The sequence below is a fragment of the Mauremys mutica genome, chromosome 12 (assembly GCF_020497125.1).
Source record: "Mauremys mutica isolate MM-2020 ecotype Southern chromosome 12, ASM2049712v1, whole genome shotgun sequence".
In the NCBI taxonomy this organism is placed as follows: Eukaryota; Metazoa; Chordata; order Testudines; family Geoemydidae; genus Mauremys; species Mauremys mutica.
In genome coordinates this window covers 54875112-54899195 of record NC_059083.1, presented here as the reverse complement: position 1 = coordinate 54899195, position 24084 = coordinate 54875112, and the positions used below count along the sequence as shown (strand labels likewise).

The window sequence follows — 24084 nt, the reverse complement described above, 5'->3', positions numbered from 1 at the left end:
TTTTAAGATTTTTGCTGTATTTGATTCTAAGCTTTCTTTCACATGTAGTGTCACCCCCCACCAGTGAGACCTACTCTGTCATTCCTATATATTTTGTACCCTGGTGTTCCTGTGTCCCACTGATTATCATCATTCAGTCAAATTTCCGTGGTGGCTATTATATCAATATCCTCATTTAATACCAAGCACTCAAGTTCACCCCTCTTAGTATGTAGTCTTCTGGCATTTGTACACAAGCAATATTTAGTTGACTGCCTTGCTGTGGTGTAACTGTGATGGACTCTTTTTCATTGATTTTTTTTTTCCACTTCCTACAGTACTTTATATCCTCTCCTCTTTACTTGGATGAGGAGTATCCTCTTTAATTAATCCTCTCCTAAGGGCTGTGTCTGTCTGGACTGTGTGTTCCTCCTCGCCCATCAGCTTTCCCCCAGCCCTTAGTTTAAAAACGCCTCCACAATCTTTTTAATTATACATGCCAGCAATCTGGTTCTGTTTTGGGTTAGGTGGAGCCCATCCTTCCTGTGTAGGCTCCTGTCAGGGTTCCCTCCCCACTCTGAACTCTAGGGTACAGACGTGGGGACCCGCATGAAAGACCCCCTAAGATTATTTCTACCAGTTTAGGTTAAAAACTCCCCAAGGCACATTCTCCCTTGTACCTTGGATTAGGTAATGCTGCCACCACCAAGTGATTAGCCAAAACTCAGGGAAAGGAGCACTTGGAGTTCCTACTTTCCCCAAATATTCCCCTGAGCCCTACACCCCCTTTCCTGGGGAGGCTTGAGAATAAACAAGATGAGCACAAACCAACCTTTTGTTTTTTTAGACCACTAAAAAAACCAATCAGATTAAAAAAAAACCAGAACTTTATTAGAAAGAAAAACGTTAAAAGAAGCGCCTCTGTAAAATTAGAATGGAAGATAATCTCACAGGGCAGTCAGATTCAAAACACAGAGGATTTCCCTCTGGGCAAAACTTTAAAGTTACAAAAAAGAAAACCAGGAATACACCTCCCTCTCAGCACAGAGAAAATCACAAGCCAAAATAAAAGTAAGCTAACGCATTCCTTTGCTAGTACGTACTTACTAATCCTAATGGAGTTGGATTGCTTGCTTTCTTGATCTGTCTCCAGCAAGTGCACAGAACAGACAGACAAAGAACAGACAAAACAAAGCCTTTCTCTCCCCACCCCATCCCCAGATTTGAAAGTATCCTGTCCCCTTATTGGTCCTTTTGGTCAGGTGCCAGCTAGGTTACCTGAGCTTCTTAACCCTTTATAGGTAAAAGGATTTTGTGCCTCTGGCCAGGAGGGATTTTATATTACTGTATACAGGAAGGTTGTTACCCTTCCCTTTATATTTATGACAGCTCCCCCTTCCCCAAAAGGTTCTCCACTTCCTAATAAACCTAAATCATTCCTCCCTACACCTCATCTTATCTGCACATTGAGACCCTGCAGTTCTGCCGGCTAGCTGGCCCTGCATGTGGAACAGGAAGTGTTTCAGCTTCAGAGAGAGGACCTGGACTTCAATTTCTTACCCAGAAGCCTAAATTTGGCCTCCAGGACCTCTTTCCTATCCTTCCCTATGTCATTGGTACCTACATGGACCACCAGCTCCTCCCCAGCATTGCACACATGTCTATCTAGATGTCTTGAGAGATCTGCAACCCTCGCACCAGGTAGGCAGTTCACCATGCAGTTCTCCCGGTCATCAGCCCAGCTACCTATATTTCTAATGATCAACTCCCCTATAACTATTACCTGGCTCTTCCTAATAACTGGAATACCATGACATCATCTGGAATCTTTTCCCTCTGCTCCAGCTGGATGTTCTCCTTCTCCGAGACTTCCATCCTCTTCAGCAGCACAGAGGCTGTCAGACTGGGGTGGGACTGTTCCGCTGTGTCCTGGAAAGTCTCATCTATGTACCTCTCTGTCTCCCTTAGCTCCTTCAGTTCAGCCATTCTGGTCTCCACAGCCCATACTCAGTCTCTGAGGGCCATAAGCTCTTTTCACCGAGTGCAAAAGTATGCCACCATAACCCACCCACAAGGCAGATAATGATACATGCTTCATTCAGGGCAATAATAAACTGGATAGCCCCCACACTACTGCTGGGCTTCTGCCTGCATTCTTTTTTGCTTTTACAGGGTTTGTTTGTTTGCTTGTTTGTTCTTTGGGGGTTTTGTTTGGGGGGTTTTTTGGGGGGGGGGCGGAGGTTGGGATGTGTGTGGGGGGTTATTGGCCTAAGTTTAGAGTATGTTTGTTAAGTGTAGCTTGCTCTCAGGCTCCCCCTCTAAGTTGCCTTGCAAAACTCCCCTGTTCACTAGCTCCTCTGGTCACTTAGGAGCAGGTTTTTTAAACCCCTGTTCTCCCTGAGTTAGCCTTGCTCCTTGTCAAGGGATCAAAGGATGGCCAGCTACAGCCTCGTTAGTAAGGTCTCAGTCTAGCCTAGCAGGCCACTAGGCTCAGCACACAGCCCCCAAAACAGACCACACTATAAACATCAATCAAGCAGGCACACAACAAGCTAATAGATCACCCCCAGGATCACCTAGTCACTCCTCCTGCACCTGAAGAGCTCCCTCCCATGACTTTCCTGTTTGCAAGGCTCTGATTTGGAGCAGAGACTTAGCTCAGCCCAGTTCCTGTGGGGTGCCCTAACCCACAGGCTGTGGAACCAATTTCTCTTGTGTTGGCCCAGTGAATATTTAATTGTTTATTCAAAGTGGAACAGCTCCAATGGGGGAAGCTTACAAAGAGTGAGAGACATCTGGGCTCTCCCTGGGGTGCATGAGGTATAGACTGAACTTGCTGCTCTGCTAGATTCTGGCCAGGGACCTAGATCCCAGCCACGTTCCCTACCCATTGGTATGGATGCGGCTCTCTGACCCTAGGCTCTATCTTGGACCTGAGAAATTAGTTTCCATAAATTGCCATTTTCTGATTTAAAAAAAAAAATCATTGTGTCAAAAATTTCCCCACCAGCTCTGTTCCAGGTCTTTGTGGTAAGGGCAGGATTCATGTCCTTCCCCTGATTTCCCAGCATGCTTTTTGGCTCACTCTGGGACATTGACATAGATTTATAGAAGATTAGGGTTGGAAGAAAATTTAAGAGGTCATCTAGTCCAACCCCTGCTCAAAGCAGGACCAACCCCAACTAAAGCATCCCAGACAGGTCTTTGTCAAGCCAGGCCTTAAAAACCTCTAAGAATGGAGATTCCACCACCACCTCCCTAGGTAACTCATTCCAGTGCTTCACCACCCTCCTAGTTTGAAATAGTTTCTCCTAATATCCAAGCTAGACCTCCCCCACTGCAACTTGAGACCATTGCTCCTTGTTCTGCCACCACTTAGAACGGATGAGCTCCATCCTCTTTGGAACCCCCCTTCAGATAGTTCAAGGCTGCTATCAAATCCCCCCTCACTCTTTTCTTCTGCAGACTAAATAAGCCAAATTCCATCAGCCTCTTCTTGTAAATCATGTGCCCCAGCCCACTAATCATTTTCGTTGCCCTCTGCTGGACTGTCCAATTTGTCCACATCCTTTCTGTAGTGGGGGGCCCAAAACTAGACGCAGTACTCTGGATGTGGCCTCACCAGTGCTGAATAGAGGGGAATAATCACTTTCCTCCATCTGCTGGCAGTGGTCCTACTAATGCAGCCCAATATGCCATTAGCCTTCTTGGTAACAAGGGCACACTGTTGACATAGCTACCAGAGTGAGCTACATTTCCCAGCATGCTCTGCTCTTGGGCGACTGCCTGGAACTCCCGGAAGCCATCTTGCCCCATCACTGGCAAGCGGAGCGCCAGCTTCTCTGGAGCTACTTGTACCATTCCAGCCTCAGGTGATAACTGCTTCCTTATTCATTCCTGGCTGCTCTTCCAGTTCAGTGATTTGGTCTTTTGACCAAGCAGCCTGGAACTGGGCTGGGCTGACCAGGTTGCCACTGTACACCTTAAAAAGTCAGTCCACTGTCCTATTACACCGTGAAATGGGCAGGTGGATTTTTACACCCCAGGGAGGGACGTACGTACGTGTGTGTGTGTGTGCGCATGCATGCATGAGGGACCCTTAAATGGACTGCAGAGGACCCTGTTTGTCTGCCACTGGATGTGTGACCCCTCAGAGTGGGTCTCCATGAATATTTTCCAGTTCCTTTGTCTCAAGCGCCCCCTCGCCAAGCAAGGAAAGGAGCTGATATGAAAGCAGACAACTATTTGCATGAGAAGCACAACGTGAATACCAGCCTCAAACTCTCCCATTTTCTACCCCTGAGCAGGGTTTCCCGTTCCCAAACCCCTCGTGATTTACCAACTGGAAGAAGGGGAGGAGCCGTGGATCCCTGATCCCCAGGGCTCTGAGGACAGGAAGGTCCCAAGACGTAGCCACAGAGGTGAGGATTTAGTTTAACTTGGAAACCATCCAAGCCTTCGGGAGCTCCCCCAGTTCTGCCTCGTCTCAGCCAGGTCAGGATTGTCCCCAGCAGGTGTCATATCCTCATGGTGGACGCAACTCAGCACTTCCCGCCCACCCTGCCTGAGACTTGCTGGAGTTCCCTTCCCCTGCATGCTCAGATGGGCTGCAGAGGCAGGCCTGGCCCTCCTCTCTCTCCTCTGGGAGGACGGAGGGTTTGGGGAATCAGCTTCTGATTTTTGACCCTCTCAATTCCTTTGTGACACTCCCTTTAGCATCCCCATTCCTGACGCTCCCTTGCTGCCTGCAGAGGCACTCATGGGTGGCAAGTTTGTAAAAATTTTGGTGGGGCCCAGAACCCGCCCCCAACTTCGCCCCCCCCAACTCCGCCCCCACCTGCCTAAGGCTCTGGGAGGGGGCTCGGCGGGGGAGGTCTGGGGTGCAGATCCTGGGCTGGGGATTAGGGTGCAGGAAGGGTGCTGGGTGCAGGCTCTGGGCTGGGGCAGGGGGTGGGTGTGCAGGAGGAGGTGAAGGGTGCAGGCTTTGGGATGGAGTTTGGGGTTGGGAAGGGGTGTGTGGGAAGGGGGAGGGAGTTTGGGGATAGGAGGGAGTGCAGGGTGAGGACTGTGGGGCTGAGGATGAGGGGTACATGATGCAGGAGGGGGCTCAGGGCTAGGGAAGAGGGTTGGGCTGTGGGTGAGGGCTGTGGATGAGGGGTTCATGATGTGGGGGCGCTCAGGGCTGGGGCAGAGGATTAGGGTGCGGGGGGATGAGGGGTTCATGATGTGGGGGTGCTCAGGGCTGGGGCTGAGGATTAGGGTGCGGGGGGAATGAGGGCTCTGGCTGGGGCTGAGGGTTTGGGGTTGGAGAGGCTCAGGGTAAGGACAGCCTGCCTTGCCAGTACTGGCGGAGGGCAGGCACTAGGACCCTGCGGCAGCAGACAGCAAATCTGCTGGGAGCCCTCCGGGCAGCAGGCAGGGGAGAGGCGCGCTGCGTTCTGTCAGGCAGGGACGCAACACAACGCGGCGGAGGGGGGGAACACGCGGAGGGGGGGTGGCAGGCGGGGGCTGGGACCTGCTCCAGGCAGGGTCGCGGCGGCGGGGGGAGACCTGCGGTGGCTGGGGCCGATCCAGGCAGGACCGGGGGGGCGGGAAGAGACCCAGCTCCAACTATTGCTGGAGCAGGGCGCCCAGCCCTGAATATTGCTGGGGCCCGGGCCCCACACAAATATATAACCTGCCGCCCATGGAGGCACTGACTCCTGTCTGGATTCTCTCGATTGCAGCTGCCGAGGGGATGGTAAAGGAGGAGGAAGAGAGGCCGCAGCAGGATGCCCCTGAGCAGCTGCAGGTGCAGAGCCCTGGTCAGGGAGCAGCCTGTGTAACTGAGGGCAGTTCAAGAAGGCAGCAGAGAAACTCGCCCTCAGAGTCGGAGTGTGAGCAAGGCACTGGGCTGCACCCCACCCAGGGCCCATCCCCTCCCTGTGGTGGAGCTGTGGAGAGTCAGGGCCAGGCCAGGGAGCGGCCCAACATGTGCAGCGAGTGCGGGAAAGGCTTCCGGCGCGGCTCAGACCTCACTAAGCACCGCCGGTCCCACGGCGAGCGTCCCCACCAGTGCCCCGAGTGCGGGAAAGGCTTCCCCGTCCGCTCAGCCCTGGCCACCCACCAGCGCATCCACACGGGGGAGCGCCCCTACGCCTGTGATGCCTGTGGGAAGCGCTTTGGACAGAGCTCCCACCTCATGCAGCACCTGCGCTCCCACACAGGGGAGAAGCCCCACCGGTGCCCCGAGTGTGGAAAGAGCTTCCGGGAGGGCTCCACGCTGGCCCGGCACCGCCGCACCCACCGCCAGGAGAAGCCCCACACCTGCCCCCACTGCGGGAAGGGTTTCCACGAGCGGTCCAACTTTGCCCGGCACCAGCGCACCCACGCTGGGGAGCTACTTCCTGCCCCAGAGGAGGAGGGGAAGTCCTTCATCTGCCCCGACTGCGGGAAGGGTTTTGGCCGCAACGCCTACCTGACCCTGCACCGGCGCGTGCACACAGGAGAGAGGCCCTATGCCTGCGCCGACTGCGGGAAGAGCTTCAGCGCCAGCTCCAACCTGACCCGGCACCAACGCGTCCACACGGGTGAGAGACCCTACCCCTGCGCCCGCTGCGGGAAACGCTTCTCCCAGAGCTCCACCCTCTTTGTGCACCTGCGCACCCACACCGGGGAGGCACCCTACCGCTGCGCTGCCTGTGGGAGGGGCTTCAGTCAGAACTCCACCCTTCTGGCGCACCAGCGCACCCATAGGGGTGGGAAATCCTGCCGCCAGCCCCCGGGAACCTGTGCCAGGGACGGGCCCTACCTGGGCAAGTGCTGTGCCAGTGACCCACTGCTCCAGAGGCACCAGAAGACACACCTGTGATGGGGGACCTGGCCCCACCCAGAGGCATGGTAGAGCGTAGCCCTGAGGACTAGCCCAGGGTCAGTTTCTTGCTCTGCCAAAAATTACTTAGGCCCAGATCGTCAAAGGTATTTAGGCTCCTGACTCCTATTGATTTAAATGGGCTTTAGGGCCAGATTTTAAAGGTATTTGGGTGCTTAAAATTGCCTAAAAATTCAGTTCCAAAAGGGAACCAAAAAAAGTAGAAATTTCCCATGCAACAAAATTCCATCATGTTCTGGTTGTGACATGTGTGTGTGTGTGTGTGTAAACAAAAAATCATTTTAAAAGGAAAATCAAAATGGTCCCTCCCCAAGAGGTAGAAATGGAACCTTTCAGCCTTCTAGGCATGTTTCGGTCTCATTTTATTTTTCCTCAATGAAATTTCATCAGAACTAATCCATTTCTCCTATTTTGACAGAACGCCCCTTCCAACAGAGAACCATTCCCTCAGAATGTTTTTGGCTAGCTCTAGTGCTTAACCTCCTCTGATGCTTTTGAAAAATCCCTCCAGGTGCCTATCTGCAGCTTTAGGCACCTAGGTACCTTTGTAAACCTGGCCTTTCGTGTGTGTGGGTTTCAGTCCCCCATCTGTAAAATGGGGTTATAGCTCTGCCCTGCCTGACAGAGGTATGCCCGGACAAATGCACTGAAGGTGCCAAGATGCTATAGTGATGGGAGCTTTCTCAGCATCATAGATAGGGAGCATGAGGTTAGCGAACTGCCACTGAATTTCCCTGGGATTTGGGGGCCTAAGTCCCTTAGGTTCCTTTGAAAATTTCAGCCCACATTGCTTAGGAGTATAAGGGGATTGGTGTGTGTGTGATATAGGGAGAGGAACAGTCAGAGGAGGGAGGGAACTGGTATTTGAGTTGGGATGGGAGTGGCTGCCTTAGGAAGCAAGGGTTGTCGCAAAGGAGCTGGGCACTACATGAATGGATTGTTTGTCTGGGGTTGCGAGAAATTGGGAGCCAAAGGGAAATTTTATTTTTCTTAAAGCGCAAACTACCCAAAGTGATGAAGGCCTCTGGTTCTCTGAGGTGGCAGGAGGGGGGATAACAAACTAGCGGGGCCATCTGGTGTGTTCCCCACACATACACACACATACATACATACATACATTCTGGGCAATTCCTGTATTTTGGAGCTCTCCATAGTGATGGACAAAAATCCTGTAGCTCCCGCTCCAAAACAGTAAATAGCATTCACAAATGTGTTTCAAGGGATGTTTCCTGTTCTTTCACCCATATGCAGAGTCCAGACCAAGGGCAAGGCCCCACTTCAGTCCCATTTGTGCTCTATATTGAGGGATTAAGGGGGATTTAATACCCTTTAACCCAGGGGTAGTCAGTTATTTTTTCTCAAAGTCCAAATTTCTTGGTTAAGGTATAGTCAAGGTTCAGACTCGGGAAATTAATTTTAAAAATCCCAACAATAATGGTAATAAGTAAGTAACATTTTGGGATCTGTTCAGAAGTGTCTGGTGGTCCGGATTTGGCCCATGGTCCACCTATTGACTACTCCTGCTCTTATCTATCTAATCACATTAAAGTTGGTCAGAAACTGGGATTTCCCATGGAAAATTATAATGAAAATGATGGGGAAAATGCTTTTGTTGAAATTTTTCACAAGAAATTTCAACTTTTAAATGCAAAATGGAAATATTTCAATTCTGAAATGACACCCTGGTCCCTCATGGGAGATGTAGTTTGTGTGCTTCTTGCCCCCATTCTCTTTTATGGGCCAGGTTCCTTAATTGGCCTACATCTCCCATGATGCCTTGCTGAGGGAGGGTGATGAATCATGGAACTCCCATGGCCACAATGCATCATGGGAGATGAAATCCAGCTGGGGAACCCGGCCTATAAAGGAGAATGGAGATATGAAGAAACTGAACTACAATTCACATGAAGCAACCTTGGCAGAATTTCCAAATCGAAACATTTCATTTTGAGGGAGTTCAGGGTTTTGCTTTTTGTTTTGTCTTTTAGATGAAAAATTGATATTTTCCTCAGAAATCAGATATTTTCCTTTTCATGAAAAATGCATTAGTCAAAATTCAAATTTCCATCAATAAAAAGTTTAGACAACATGTGTTTTGGCCAGTCATAATCACCATGCATATCCCTCTGTCAGTCTAGCTGTACTTCATATATGTGTTTGGTAATATATATGTGGGAAAAACTTCCAGTCATCTCCTTATCTGTAGTCTGTCTCTTTCTCTGTTTTGTCTTGTTTAGATTGTAAACTCTTTGGCACAGAGACCAGGTCTTTCTATGTGTTTATGTAGAGCTCGATGCATTGGGGCCCCAATCAGAACTGGGCCTGTTCATTGCTACTGTAGTACAATTAATAAATGTTAATTACTTCTGTTTAATTATGAATCATGCTTGGAACACACAGAGAAGTGTGTGTGTGTACACGCGAGAGAGCAAATGTAGGCCGTGAGCAGGACGTAAATGGTAGAGCTGGATGAAAATTTTTGGAGAACCAAAAAAATAAAATAGAAAAGAAACCAAAACATTTTTTTTGACATTTTTTTAAATGAAACATTTTGTTTCATAATTTCCTTTTAATGTGAAAAGTATTCAAATCAGAAACCTTGTTCAATCCAAAACAATTTTTTCTGACTTTTCAATTCACTTAAACTTAAAAAAAAAATTGTTTTTAGGTTGACCGGATTTTTTTTTTTTCTGATTTCTTTCGGAATTGCCAGTGACCCGAAAAGTCAGTTATTCACCCGGATTTAATAAGCAGAACCTGGCTCTCATGCTGATCCTCTGCATGAGGGGAATTTCAGCCAGTGTCTATTAAATAAGTAAATTTTATGGCACAAATACTCAGCTGGTGCACTGAGTCCAATGGAGCAACACCAATTTACACCCAGCTGAGGATTGACTGTAGTGGAGCTAGGGCTGATTCACACCAGCTGGGGCTCTGGCCTCATTTACTTCTGTGGGGGCTGTGGATGAACATATGTAGCTAGCTCTAGGAGAACCCAGGTAATGCAGGCCAGAGGAGATAAATGTCTTGATAAACCCCTGCATTAGGTAGCTCTAGCTATGGTGAGCAGCCTCATGGACTCTCCTCGCTGATCCTAGATACCCATATAATGATGCTACTGGCTGGGGTCAGCTGTAGGTTTCCACCGTGGGACCTCACCCCAGGAGCCTATAGTGTCTGAGCTAAATCATCATTAACTCAGTTAGCCCTTTTTGGCCCAAGTTGGTAGCCAGTTTCTCCTCTACTAGGAGGAGAAATTAATGATAGAATCAGGTGGTTTTTTGGTGCAATCCTGCTTATTTGCAAAGAATGTACAAAGCTGTCAAGCTGTCACCCCCAACCCCTAAGCTTATTTATCAGCTTAGATCTAGTAGCGGCCACCACCAGATGTTTAAACAAACGTTTATGGGAGAGTCATTTGGAAACTCTGTCGTCCCCCCAAATATTTCCCCAGTCTTTATCCCCCTTTTCCTGGCAGGATTCACCTCCCACCAATTCCTGGTGAGCCCAGATCCAAAAAACCCTTGGCTCTTAAAACAAGGAAAAATCAATCAGGTTCTTAAAAGAAGACTTTTAATTAAAGAAAAAGGGTGAAAGGAATACCTCTGTGAGATTAGCATGCAAGCTACTCTCACAGACAACAGATTCAAAACACAGAGGATGTCCCTCTGGGCAAAACCAAAAAAAAAACAACCCAATTTGATTCTCCTTCTATGCAAAAAGAAGTCACAAAAAAACATAAGAATGGCCGTACTGGGTCAGACCAAAGATCCATCTAGCCCAGTATCTTGTCTACCAACCGTGGCCAAAGCCAGGTGCCCCAGAGGGAGTGAACCTAACAGGCAATGATCAAGTGATCTCTCTCCTGCCATCCATCTCCGTCCTCCAACAAACAGAGGCTAGGGACACCATTCCTTACCCATCCTGGCTAATAGCCATTTATGGACTTCACCACCATTAATTTATCCAGTTCCCTTTTAAATGCTGTTATAGTCCTAGCCTTCACAACCTCCTCAGGCAAGGAGTTCCACAAGTTGACTGTGCACTGCGTGAAGAAGAATTTCCTTTTATTTGTTTTAAACCTGCTGCCTATTAATTTCATTTGGTGACCCCTAGTTCTTGTATTATGGGAATAAGTAAATAACTTTTCCTTATCCACTTTCTCCACATCACTCGTGATTTTATATACCTCTATCATATCCCCCCCCGTCTCCTCTTTTCCAAGCTGAAGAGTCCTAGCCTCTTTAATCTTTCCTCATATGGGACCCTTTCCAAACCCCTAATCATTTTACTTGCCCTTTTCTGAACCTTTTCTAGTGCCAGTAAACATAATCTAATACATTCCTTCTCTAAACACTTATTACTTTTAAGAAATATTAGATGGCTGATTCCTGGATCCTTCACTCCGGCAGAAACTTTTCTGAACAGACCAAAGACTGATTTCCCTCCTCCCTCTTTTAAAATATCTTGTCCCCTCATTGGTTCCTCTGGCCAGGTGTCAGCTAGGCTATATGAACTTCTTAACCCTTTACAGGTAAAAGAGGAACTAACCCTTAACTGTCTGTTTATGACACGCCCCCCAAATCATAGACAGTGCTGGACCACACTGGCTGTGATTTTTTCCTAGAACTTTAGGAGAAACAGATTAATAAAACGCATGCACCTTTACATATACTACTAATTATGTAAAACTATCAAGATTTTTCACATTTCAAGGACTATTTAACCAGTTGACTCTGGGAAACTTTCACAGGAGAGTGCATCAGCCACTTTGTTAGAAGCTCCTGAAATGTGTTGTATTTCAAAATCAAAATCTTGGAAAGCTAAACTCCACCAAAGTTTATTGTTATTTCCCTTGGCGGAATGAAGCTACTTTAGCGCAGCATGGTCAGTTTGTAGTTGGAAACACCGTCCCCAAACATATGGGCGTAGCTTTTCCAGCGCGTTCACAATGGTGTAGTAGTGTCTTTCGCTGATTGACCAGTGGCTTTCCCTGTCAGACAGTTTCTTGCTGAGAAACATGACAGGATGGAATTCTTGATCTAGTCCTTCCTGCATTAAAACTGCTCCCACACCATGCTCAGACACATCTGTGGTTACTAGGAATGGTTTGTCGAAGTTTGGGGCCCTTAGCACAGGGTCAGACATGAGTGTCGCCTTAAGCTGGTTAAAGACCTTCTGACACTCATCAGTCCACTGAACTGCATTTGGCTGTGTCTTTCTGGTCAGGTCTGGTCAGGTCTTTCTGGTCAGGTCTGGGGCAGCGATTTGGCTGTAGTGTGATACAAATCGCCTGTAATATCCAGCCAAGCCTAAGAAGGATTGGACCTGTTTCTTTGACTTTGGGACAGGCCACTTTTGGATAGCATCCACCTTGGCCTGTAGGGGGTTTATAGTTCCCTGACCCACTTGGTGTCCAAGGCAAGTCACTCTGTTTAGGCCTATTTGACACTTTTTAGCCTTAACAGTTGTCCTGCCTGATGCACTCGAAGACTTTTTCCAGGTGCTCCAGGTTTTCTGCCCATGAATCAGAAAAAATGGCCACATCATCAAGGTAGGCAACTGCAGATTCTCCCAATCCTGCTAGGAGACCATCTACAAGTCTTTGGAAGGTGGTGGGTGCATTTCGCAATCCGAAAGGGAGCACATTAAATTCATACACCCCTGCATGGGTGATGAAGGCTGACCTTTCCTTGGCAGGTTCATCTAGCGGTACTTGCCAGTACCCCTTGGTTAAGTCTAAGGTAGAGATGAATTGGGCATGTCCCAGTTTCTCCAATAGCTCAGCGGTGCGTGGCATTGGATAGTTGTCAGGACGAGTTACAGCATTTAGCTTATGGTAGTCCACGCAAAGCATCTCTCTCCATCTGGTTTGGGAACTAGAACCACTGGAGATGCCCATTCACTGTTAGATGGGTGGATTACACCCATTTCTAACATGTCCTGAATCTCCCGTTTTATAGCAGTTTTGGCATGAGGAGACACCCGGTAGGATGGGGCTCTAATTAGGTTAGCATTACCTGTGTCAATGGAGTGGTATGCCCGTTCAGTCCGTCCTGGGGTAGCTGAGAACATTGACGCAAAGCTAGTGCACAGCTCCTTGATCTGCTGTCGCTGCAGACGTCCAAGGGTCACGGAGAGGTTCACCTCTTCCACGCCACCATCACTTTTTCCTTCGTAGTAGACACCGTCAGGCCACTCTACGGCATCTGTTCCCTGGGCTGTAAACTGGAAAACCTTTAATTCTCTGGAATAAAAGGGCTTTAGAGAATTAACATGGTATACCTTAGGCTTTATATTTGAGGTGGGAGATGCTATGAGATAGTTAACAGCTCCCAGGCACTCTTGGACCTTGAATGACCCTTCCCACGATGCTTCCATTTTATTGGCCTGGAGCACCTTAAAGACCATGACTTGGTCTCCTACTTTGAAGGATTGTTCTCTGGAATGTTTATCATACCAGGCCTTTTGCTCTTCCTGAGCATCCTTTAGGTTTTCTTTAGCAAGGGCTAAAGAGTCTCAGAGGGTGCTTTCAAAGGTTGCTTACAAAGTCTAGAATGTTAGTTTCTGGAGAAGGTGTAAACCCCTCCCATTGCTGCTTCACCAACTGTAATGGCCCCTTAACCTCGCGGCCATACACAAGTTCAAATGGTGAAAACCCTAAACTGGGATGTGATACAGCCCTGTAGGCAAAAAGCAACTGCTGCAACACTAGGTCCCAATCATTGGAGTGCTCATTTACGAATTTACGTATCATGGCCCCCAAAGTTCCATTAAACCTCTCCACCAGGCCATTTGTTTGATGGTGGTAAGGGGTGGCAACCAAGTAATTCACCCCATGAGCTTCCCACAGGTTTTTCATGGTCCCTGCCAGGAAATTAGTTTCCGAATCTGTAAGGATGTCGGAGGGCCAACCTACCCAGGCAAAAATGTCTGCTAATGCCTGGCACACACTTTTAGCCCTGGTGTTGCTTAAAGGTACTGCTTCTGGCCATCGGGTGGCAAAATCCATGAAAGTTAGTATGTATTGTTTTCCTCTGGGTGTCTTTTTTGGGAAAGGACCCAGAATATCCACAGCTACTTGCTGAAAGGGAACCTCAATTATGGGGAGTGGCTGGAGAGGGGCTTTGACCTGGTCTTGGGGTTTTCCCCACTCGTCGGTACACCTCACAAGACCAGACATAATTAGCAATGTCCTTGCCCATTCCTTCCTAGTGGAAGGACTTCCCCAACCGGTCTTTGGTTCTGTTCACCCCAGAATGGTCACTAGGATGATCATGGGCTAAGCTCAAAAGCTTTACCCAGTACTTAGTTGGAACTACCAACTGTCTTTGAGGATGCCAGTTTTCCTGGTGTCCATGAGAAAGAGTCTCCTTGTATAAAATCTTTGTTCTACAACAAACCGGGATCAGTTAGAAGAGCTGAGAGGTGGTGGGGTGCTCCGTGTCCAGGGCCGGTGCAACCATTTAGGCAAACTAGGCGGCCGCCTAGGGGGTCTAGTGGTTGGGGGCACCTAAAAGCCCACTCAGGTGAGGAGGTGGAGTGGAGGTAAGCTGGGGTGGGGGGGCACGGGGAGGGTCGCCCGCAGTAACGGAGGGGGTGCACAGGGGAACCGCTCCCCGCCCCAGATCACCTCCACTCTGCCTCCTCTGGTGAGCACACAGCCCCTGCTCTAAGTCTCCTCCAATCGGCGCCGCAAGCCTCGGAAGGGAGAATTAGAGTGACGCCGGCGTACTCAGCGGAGGAGGTGAAGCCGAGGTGAGCTGAAGCGGGCTCCCCAGGCAGGGTTAGCTGCCACGGAGGGGAGTCTCCCTGGGCGGGGTTAGCTGCCGTGGGGGGGGGGGAGTTGCTATGGGGGGGCCTCCCCAGGCAGGGGAGGTGGCGGGCTCCCCGGGTGGGGGGCTGGGTTAGCTGCTGCAGGGGGGTGGGGTTAGCTGGGTGGGGGGGTGGCACAAGGTGGAAGTTTCGCCTAGGGCGCAAAACTTCCTTGCACCAGCCCTGTCCGTGCTGTCGCCCAAGCTTTCTGAAGGCTGTCATCTGCTTCCTGCTCAGCTTGGAACTGTTCCCTTGATGCTGGAGACATCAGTTATTCCTTGGACTGTGGACTTGGGCTTGGTCCCTCTGGAAGCGATGCAGGGGATGGGGTTGTTTCCATTGGCTGTGAACCACTCTCCGCTGGTGCACTGTGGTATTTCAGGCTCTGGCTAAGCCTCTTGGGTAGGGTTATCTGCTGCTTCTGCCAGTTCAGGCTCACTGGTGCCCTCTGGCGTTGGAGTTGTAGACGGGTTTGCAAGCACTGCACTCAGTGCTGGCAACGGTTCTGGTGCTGGTTGCTTCGCCAGTTCTGGTTCTGGGACTGGATCCACTATGGCTGTAGCACTCGTGGGCAGGGGATCTGGTTCCATCACCTCTGTCTTGGTCTCTAGTAACACAGACAGGGCCCTGGTGGAAGACTCAGGAACAGGAATAGGTGTGAAATCTTGCTTAGCCCTGGCTGCGGGTGATCATTCCCACCCTCTTGGCTAGCTTCACATGGTTGGCCATGTCTTCCCCCAGCAGCATGAGGATGGGATAATTATCATACACAGCAAAAGTCCACATTCCTGGCCAGCCCTTGTACTGGACAGGCAACTTGGCTGTAGGCAAGTTTAAAGAGTTTGACATGAAGGGTTGAATTGTCACCAGAGCTTCTGGGTTGATGAATTTGGGGTCCACTAGGGATTGGTGGATAGTTGACACTTGTGCTCCAGTGTCCCTCCATGCGACAATCTTCTTTCCGCCCACTCTCAAGGTTTCCCTTCGCTCCAAGGGTATTTGAGAGGCATCTGGGCCTGGGGACCTTTGATGTGATTGTAGTGTAATGAACTGTAATCGGTTGGGGTTCTTGAGACAGTGGGCCTTTATATGCCCCAGCTCATTACATTTAAAACATCACCCTGCTAAAGTATCACCGGGGCGAGGTGGGTTGCTGGAGGCTGGTGTGGTGGGATGATAAGGGGGTTGGGATTTACCTTGGGATGTAGATGGGGCCTTGGGTTGCCCCCAGTGGTAGGGTGTGGTTTGAGGGTGTTCCTTCTGATTTTCACTCAAAATGTGATCAGAGTTGTTCTTCTCTGCTCCCTCCATCCATTTTGTGTCAGTTTTCCCCACCTCTCTGGCAGCCTGGGACTGCTCGTATTGATCAGTGTAAGAAGCAAGACTTTCGGCTGAGTCTATTTTCTTATCCCATAACCACTGTTTTATATTATCCTTGGTCATATTCAGGAATTGTTCCTGAGTCATGAAATCAACCATTCCTTCAAAGGTAGTTATGGCCCCTGCCGTCGGCCCATTTCTCTAACAGATCCTTTATCTGGTGTACATAAGCCACATTACTTAGTCCAGGCCCTCTCTGAAGGGCTCTAAATTTGACTCTGTAAGTGTCAGGTGTAACTTGGAATTGTTTCAAAACCAAATCCTTAAATTTACCATAGTCATGTCCAGTAGGCATCTTTTTGAATACATCCAGAGCTCTTCCAGTCAATTTTGCTACCAAGGTGGTCATCTTCTGATCTTCAGGAATGGCATGGAGAGTGCACAGTCTCTCAAAGTTGAGGAAATATTAGCAATATCACTGGATTAATTATACTGTGGACATAGTTGCTCCCATCCGTGGATTTTGGGTAGAGGATTGTTAGGATTATTTGGTGGATTCGACTGAATCTTTGCTAACTCCAGTGCATGCTTTTGGGCCTCCCTCTGGATCTCTATCTCTTTTTCTTTCTCCTCCATAGCTCTCTTGTGGGCATCTTCTTTGGCTTTCTCTTCTCTTTCAGTAGCTGCTTTCTCAAGTTCTTTTAATTCAAGCAGTCTTTTAATTCATTTTCTTCTGCTGCCAGTCTGGCCATCTCTAGTTTATTAGTGGCATCACTGATACTCATTTTCCTGCTTTGTTGTGCTGGGTCACACCCCCTCTGCAGTCCACTGAAACTGGGATGCCTCAGCTCAGGGCTGCTTAGTTAACAGAGACTTTCACAGCATTCAGTGTTCAGCCTTTCTGATCTACCCTAGTATCCCCAAGAGGTGGGGTGCGGGGGGGAAACAGCTTGTAATCTCCTTTGTTACTGGAACTTGACCCCTCAGAGTAAGAAACAAGGAAAACGTGCTTTTCAAAAGAGGGGGGTGGGGTGGAGTGTGACAGGGAGCGGGGGAGAGAGAGAGTGGATTTTTGGAGCCGACACTGTGTCAGATTTTGCAAGGCAGGGAGCTGAACATTTCCTCGACCCCTCATTCACTGTTAACTGCAAATAGCCTGCAGACCAGATAAGCAGCTGCTCTAACGGATTCCCTTTCTCCCCACCCCCCCGCTGTTTCTCTCCTCAAGCAAACATTCATCCCCCTGCCTGCCTCATTCACAGCAAGGTAGTGGGTTATCTCAATTGAATGTTCACAGTCAGTTACAGATTGATCACAGCAAACAAGAGCTGTGTTTGTTTTTTAGATAAGCAGCTCCGGGAGCCCTGAGTTCACAACAAAACAAAGAGAGGCATCATAGCAAAACAAAGAGAGTAATTTAGTTAAAAGCATTCTGGGATATCTCCTAATATCCTGGAGGCTAATAACAGCGCTGGTGTGTGGCCACACTTGACGAGCAGCGCTGCATCACCAGCACTACACTCGTTATACCCCAAGCAGACCAGGTGTACAGCCAGCGCTGCAGGCAGGGAGTTGCAGTGCTGGATGTGCCTTGCAGGTGTGGACAGTTACTAAGTTGCAGCACTGTAAAGCCTCCACCAGCGCTGCAACTCTCCAGTGTAGCCAAGCCCTCTTTGCACTGCTTTCCCCAGCAGCCCAAAAGGAGAAAAAAAATCTACTGGCTTTTGGTTCAATTGAATCCCACTTCGCTGCCTACCATGTTAAGGTGTCACCCACACTCTGAACTTTAGGGTACAGATGTGGGGATCCACATGAGATAACCCCTATGCTTATTTATCAGCTTAGATCTAGTAGCTGCCACCACCAAATTGTTTAAACAAACGTTTATGGGAGAGTCATTTGGAAACTCTGTCTTCCCCCCAAATATTTCCCCAGACTTTATCCCCCTTTTCCTGGCAGGATTCACCTCCCACCAATTCCTGGTGAGCCCAGATCCAAAAAACCCTTGGCTCTTAAAACAAGGAAAAATCAATCAGGTTCTTAAAAGACAACTTTTAATTAAAGAAAAAGGGTGAAAGGAATACCTCTGTGAGATTAGCATGCAAGCTACTCTCACAGACAACAGATTCAAAACACAGAGGATGTCCCTCTGGGCAAAACCTTAGTTACACAAAAAAAAAACAACCCAATTTGATTCTCCCTCTATGCAAAAAGAAGTCACAAAAGAAAATAAACATAATCTAATACATTCCTTCTCTAAACACTTACTACTTTTAAGAAATGTAAGATGGCTGATTCCTGGATCCTTCACTCCAGCACAAACTTTTCTGAACAGACCAAAGACTGATTTCCCTCCTCCCTCTTTTAAAACATCTTGTCCCCCATTGGTTCCTCTGGTCAGGTGTCAGCTAGGCTATGTGAACTTCTTAACCCTTTACAGGTAAAAGAGGAACTATGACAAAAGCCCTGTTTTCCTGAACACAGGAGGAATCAAACAACAGGAGACAGTTTCTTTGATCACAGCCAGCTCTCTTTCAGCCAGCACTCTGCTCAAAAGCTCTCCCTTGGCTTTTCTCAGGACCATGCTTGTAAGTGCTCTTTTTAGCTTCCTCCCTGGCTTTCTTGCTGCCCTCTCTCTCAGGGCATGGCTACACTTGCAGATGTGGAGCACTGGGAGTTAAACCAGCCTTCAGAGACCGCAGCAGGGAAAATGCTGCTGTGTGTTTACACTGTCAGCTGCAAGCGCACTGGCATGGCCCCATTAGCAGCTCTTGCAATGCCACAAAGAGCAGTGCATTGTGGTAGCTATCCCAGTGTGCAAGTGGCTGCAACGTGCTTTTCAAAGGGGGGGGGGATGGAGTGTGACAGGGAGTATGTTGTGTGTGTATATGGGGGGAGAGAGAGTGTGTTTTGAGGGACTGAGAGCTTGTCAGCATGCTGTCTTGTAAGTTCAGACAGCAGCAGACCCCCCCACACACACACACACACACATTCACAACAGCAGCATTCCACACTAATGGCTTGCTTTGTCCCGGAGCAGATAAGCAGGCCAGCTGTCAGAAATGGAGCTTTGAAAGGGCATCTCCGCATTCCTGTAGCTGATTTCAAAACAATGAGAAGAGTGGCCACTTGACTTCAGGGGATTATGGGATGTTTCTGGATGCCAGTCACAACACAGTAATGCAGTGGTTTTCAAACTTTCGTACTGGTGACCCCTTTCACATAGCAAGCCTGAGTGTGACCCCTTTTATAAATTAAAAATACTTTTAAATATATTTAATACCATTATAAATGCTGGAGGCAAAGCGGGGTTTGGGGTGGAGGCTGACAGCTTGCGACCCCCCCCCTCATGTAATAACCCTGCGACCCCCTGAGGGGTCCCGACCCCCAGTTTGAGAACCCCTGCAGTAATGCAATACCTCGTTCACACTGACGCCCGGGTATTTATGCTTCTCGTGGAGGTGGAGTACCAGGAGCGCTCCAGCTGCGGAGTTCAGGAGCTGTACATGCCTTGCCAGTGTGGACACATCAGGAGTTAGGGTGCCCAGGGCCGCTTTAATGCACTCTAACTTGCAAGTGTAGCCAAGCCTTCAACTTCTGTGGTCTTTCTGTTGCTTCTCTTCCAGACACACAAACCTTCACAAAACAGTAGACAGCAAAACTTCTCCACAAAGCTCAGTTTCTGGGTGGGGACGTGTACTTTTGTTTTGGGTGGAGGCTGCTATTGTTTCAGCTAGTTCATTTCATAAAGGAGCTTCATTGTTTCTTACATTTATCCCAGTTGAAGGTGGCTACACTCACCACCTTCACTGAGGTTTTACCCCACCCATAACAACCCAAAAGAAGCAGCAGACTCTAGATTAGGCCTCAAGTATCAGAGGGGTAGCCGTGTTAGTCTGGATCTGTAAAAGCAGCAAAGAATCCTGTGGCACCTTATAGACTAACAGACGTTTTGCAGCATCTGCAGATTAGGCCTGCACAACATACGGCCCGTGGGCCTCATGTGGCCCATGTGGACTCACTGTGCAGCCCACGGGAGGTGAGTAGGTGGGCTCACTGTGCGGCCCGCAGGGTGTGAGTAGGCAAGCGGTGGGGTGGGGCAAGCCAACGGGTGGCTGGCTGGCTGGCCAGCCGGCTGGCAGGTGGGGTGGTGAAGAGACCAGTGGCAGGCTGGGAAGTGAGAGTGAACCAGCAGCAGGGGGCGGGGCTGGGGCAGCGGCAGAAGATAAGAGGCCAGCAGCGGACAGACAGGTGAGCTGGTGGCGGGGGAGCAGGCGAGCTGGCAGCGGACAGACAGGTAAGCTGGTGGCGGCAGCGGGCTGAGGAGGCGAGTGGGCAGGCAGTGGCGTGGGGGCAGGTGAGCCGGCGGGGGGGGGGCTGAGGAGGCAAGTGGGCAGGCAGTGGTGGACAGGCAGGTGAGCTGGTGGTGGCGGCAGAGGGGGCTGAGGAGGCGAGCAAGTGGGCAGTGGCGGGGGGGGCAGGTGAGCCGGTGGCAGGGGAGGGGGGCTGAGGAGGCGATCCAGGGGGAGTGGGGGGAACAGGCGAGCCAGCAGTGGACAGGCAGGTGAGCTGGCAGGGGGGCCTGAGGAGGCAAGCCGGGGGAGTGGGGGGCTGAGGAGGTAAGCAGGCGGGCAGTGGCAGGGGGGCAGGTGAGCTGGTGGTGGCAGTGGTGGGCTGAGGAGGTGAGTGGGGGGTGAGTAGGTGAGACGGGGGGCTGAGGAGGCAAGCGGGTGAGCAGTGGCGGGGGACGGGTGAGCCGGCGGTGGGGGAGGGGGGCTGAGGAGGTGAGCGGGTGGTGGGGGTGAGTAGGCGAGCAGGGGGGGATGATGAGCCGAGTGACGGGGGGGCTTTATACTGGGGGGGTGAAGAGGCAAGCGGCGAGTTGGTGGCTGACCTACTGTCTCATAAAAATTGGTCCTTTTTGCTGCTTTTCTCTGGGCCAGGGGTTGTCCCAGTGCTGCAAAGAGGGTGTTCCCAAAGGAAGGTTCTTGCTTCTAACCCCCGAGGCCGTCAGTATGTCTGCTTTTCTCTAGTCAGCCCACTTGACAAGTCTGATTTTCCTTGGTCTGGCTCCCATCCCCTCTCCAAGGGTTACAGCTGTCTGAGGTGCTTGCTTTCTACGCCCTCCTCATTCACAGCTCATTCATTCAACAGGGCAATTGATTACAGAGTGCGGGGAGGGAGGGGGGATCTTATTCTACTTCTAGCAAAAAGATATTTTTCTTTTAACTTAATTATACTACCTTAGGAGCCCGCTATAACATATTACCAAGGTTCAATACAAAGTCATATAAAAGTTATACAAAAATGCATAATGCAGAGATTTATCTACAACTGCATTGATTGACTGTTGTGTGCTGGGGGGAGGGTGTTTCGGTGCGCATGGAGAGGGTTTCGGTAGGGCCAGGGTGTTTTGGCCCTCAGCTGATTTCTTTGGAGTAATATGGTCCTCGCCGTTTTACAAGCTGTGCAGGCCTGCTCTAGATGCAGTCTAGCCACTAAGTGAGGGTCAAACAGCAGGGCTGGATTAGCTTGTGTTACACCCACATAGTAACAATCACTGTGATTTTTTTCTTCTTCTTCAATCAGCAACTGGACAGGAACCGATATGGACTTTCCCTGGTGGTCTATGTCCTTGTGACCACCAGACTGGCGTGCTCTAAGATAAGAGGAAGGGTGGTCCAATGGTCCAGAATCTAGTTTAGCACTTGGGAGACCTTGGTTCAATCCCTTATGCTGCTACAGCCTCTCTTAGGGCTTGGCTACACTTACAAGTTGCAGCGCTGGTGGAGGCTTTCCAACGCTGCAATTACACCCCGTCCACACTTGCAGGGCACAACCAGTGCTGCAACTCCCTGGTTACAGCACTGGCTGAAAACCCATCCGGGTTGGGGTATAAGGAGTGCAGCGCTGGTGATCCAGCGCTGCTCATCAGGTGTGGACACTCACCAGCGCTTTAATTGTCCTCCAGGGAATAAGGAGTTATCCCAGAATTCCTGTTCAGCCACTCTGCTCATCAGTTTGCACTCTACTGCTCTGGCCTCAGGTGACCCGCCCTTTAAATGCACCGGGAAATTTAAAAATCTCCTTCCTGTTTGCTGCAGCCAGGTGTGGAGTGCAATCAGTTAATCTTTACAGGTGACCATGCCTCCACGCAGCAAATGAGCCCCAGCATGGAGCACTGGCGAATTGCAGGACCTCATTAGTGTTTGGGGGGAGGAAGCTGTGCAGTCCCAGCTGCGCTCCAGCCGTAGGAATTACGATATCTTTGAGCAGGTATCAAGGTCCATGCTGGATAGGGGCCATGATCGGGACGCACTACAATGCAGGGTTAAAGTTAAAGAGCTGCGGAGTGCCTATTACAAAGCCCGCGAGGGGAATCGCCAATCCGGATCTGCCCCCACGACCTGCCGTTTTTACAGGGAGATGGACGCGATACTTGGGGGTGACCCCACTGCCAATCCCAGGACCACGATGGACACTTCTGAGCAGGGTGGGGGACAGGAGGTGGAGGTGGAGGTGGAGGCGGAGGCGGCGGGGGGGGGGAGGAAAACGCGAGTGAAGCTACTGGGATGGGGGAAGACACCCCAGAGTCCCAGGAGGCATGCAGCCAGGAGCTCTTCTCAAGCCAGGAGGAAAGTACCCAATCGCAGCAGCCAGCAGTTGCAGAAGGACAAGCAGAGCAGCGGGTTACCGGTAAGCGGCTTTTATTTTCTGGGTGGAAATGTTTCTGGAGAGGAAGGGGGGTTAGGGCTGCATGCATGCCAGCCTAGATGTGGAATAGCCCATTGATGTGGTCTATCACGTCGCGGTAATCGGCTGCAGTAATCTCCTCAAAAGTTTCAGCCAGAGCGTGGGCAATATGCCTGTGCAGGTTTATAGGGAGAGCCACTGTGGTCCTTGTCCCAGTCAGGCTAACGCGTCCGCGCCACTGTGCCACGAGGGGAGGTGGGACCATTGCTGCACACAGGCAACCCGCATAGGGTCCAGGGCGGAATCCACATTGCTGTAGAAGAGCCTCCCGCTCTTCCCTAGTGACCCGCAGCAGGGAGATATCTTCCAGGAGTAACTCCTGTGAAAAATGTTGGGAGACTCTTTAGTGAAGATAGTGATTAGGAGATAGGGAGATAGTGAAGATCACCCCTGCAGCTGCATCTTCACTCAACCCCTCTATCACTGCAGCTGTTCGGTGCACTTCCCCGAAGCAACCAGCACCCCTCTATCACTCAAGCCCCACTTCTCACTCTATGCAGCACCCCTCACTCACCATTTCGTGTCTTCTGTTGTGTTATGTGTGTGGTAAAAGAATGCTAAAGTGAGGACTAAGAACTCCTTCAGTGTGTGGGAATTACTGTCTGGAGATAATGAAAACAATGCTACCCTGTTAAATGTTGTCATTTCTGCCTTTCTAAAGTGACCTTGACTGCTGGACTGACCAGATGTACCACAGCACAGAGACTGCAGAATTTGAGGAAAAATCCCCGAAAGAGCAAGGAGGACATGCTGAAAACTGTTCTTGCTCACTCTGCTAGAGAGAGTAAAAACTTGCAGGAGTGGAGAGAAAAGGAAAGCAGGATCCGCCAGAGGGAAAGCAGGACCTGGCAGAGAAATGCAGTGACCAAGAGGAAAAGCACAGAGCAGCTGCTAAGCATCCTGTCGCGCCAAGCGGACTCTATCGAGTCACTCGTAGCCATGCAAGCAGAGCACTACCGGGCTACTCCCCCACCCACCCCCGTCCCAAAGCTTTTTGCCTTGTGCCCCAATGTCAGCTCAAACCCCCTTTCCCCACCATCCAGGTTCTTACCACCACCAGCTGCCTCCAACACCTGTACGTTCACCAACCAGCCCTGATAACTACAACCCTTACCCTCTGCACTCAACCCCCATCACCATGCAGTATATGCACCCTGAAGTGCAGGATTCATTGCACAGCACTCCAGACAGGACATATGCAAACTTGTGACTGTACAGTTCACCAACCCACACCCCTGCCCTCTTGTGTTCATGAAATGTTGTGTGTGTGTCTGTCTGTCAAGGAATTTTTTTTCTTTTCAATAAAACAATTCTTGGCTTTGAAAACAGTCTTTATTATAGCAGAT

The 24084-nt window shown here is 49.9% G+C and overlaps 1 protein-coding gene across 3 annotated transcripts in view; it reads left to right on the top strand.

The window, feature by feature from the left end:
• LOC123345411 (zinc finger protein 250-like) overlaps positions 1-24084 on the top strand; it is a 47653-nt gene that overhangs the window by 5518 nt on the left and 18051 nt on the right. For 2 of the 3 annotated variants that reach the window (XM_044982261.1, XM_044982262.1), the window contains exons 4-5: positions 4287-4400; positions 5706-8063. In XM_044982261.1, coding sequence (XP_044838196.1) covers positions 4287-4400; positions 5706-6829 — 1238 coding nt within the window. In that variant the 3' untranslated portion in view covers positions 6830-8063. Of the gene's footprint in view, positions 1-4286; positions 4401-5705; positions 8064-24084 lie in introns of those variants that run through there. The other variant, XM_044982263.1, reaches the window with a different exon arrangement.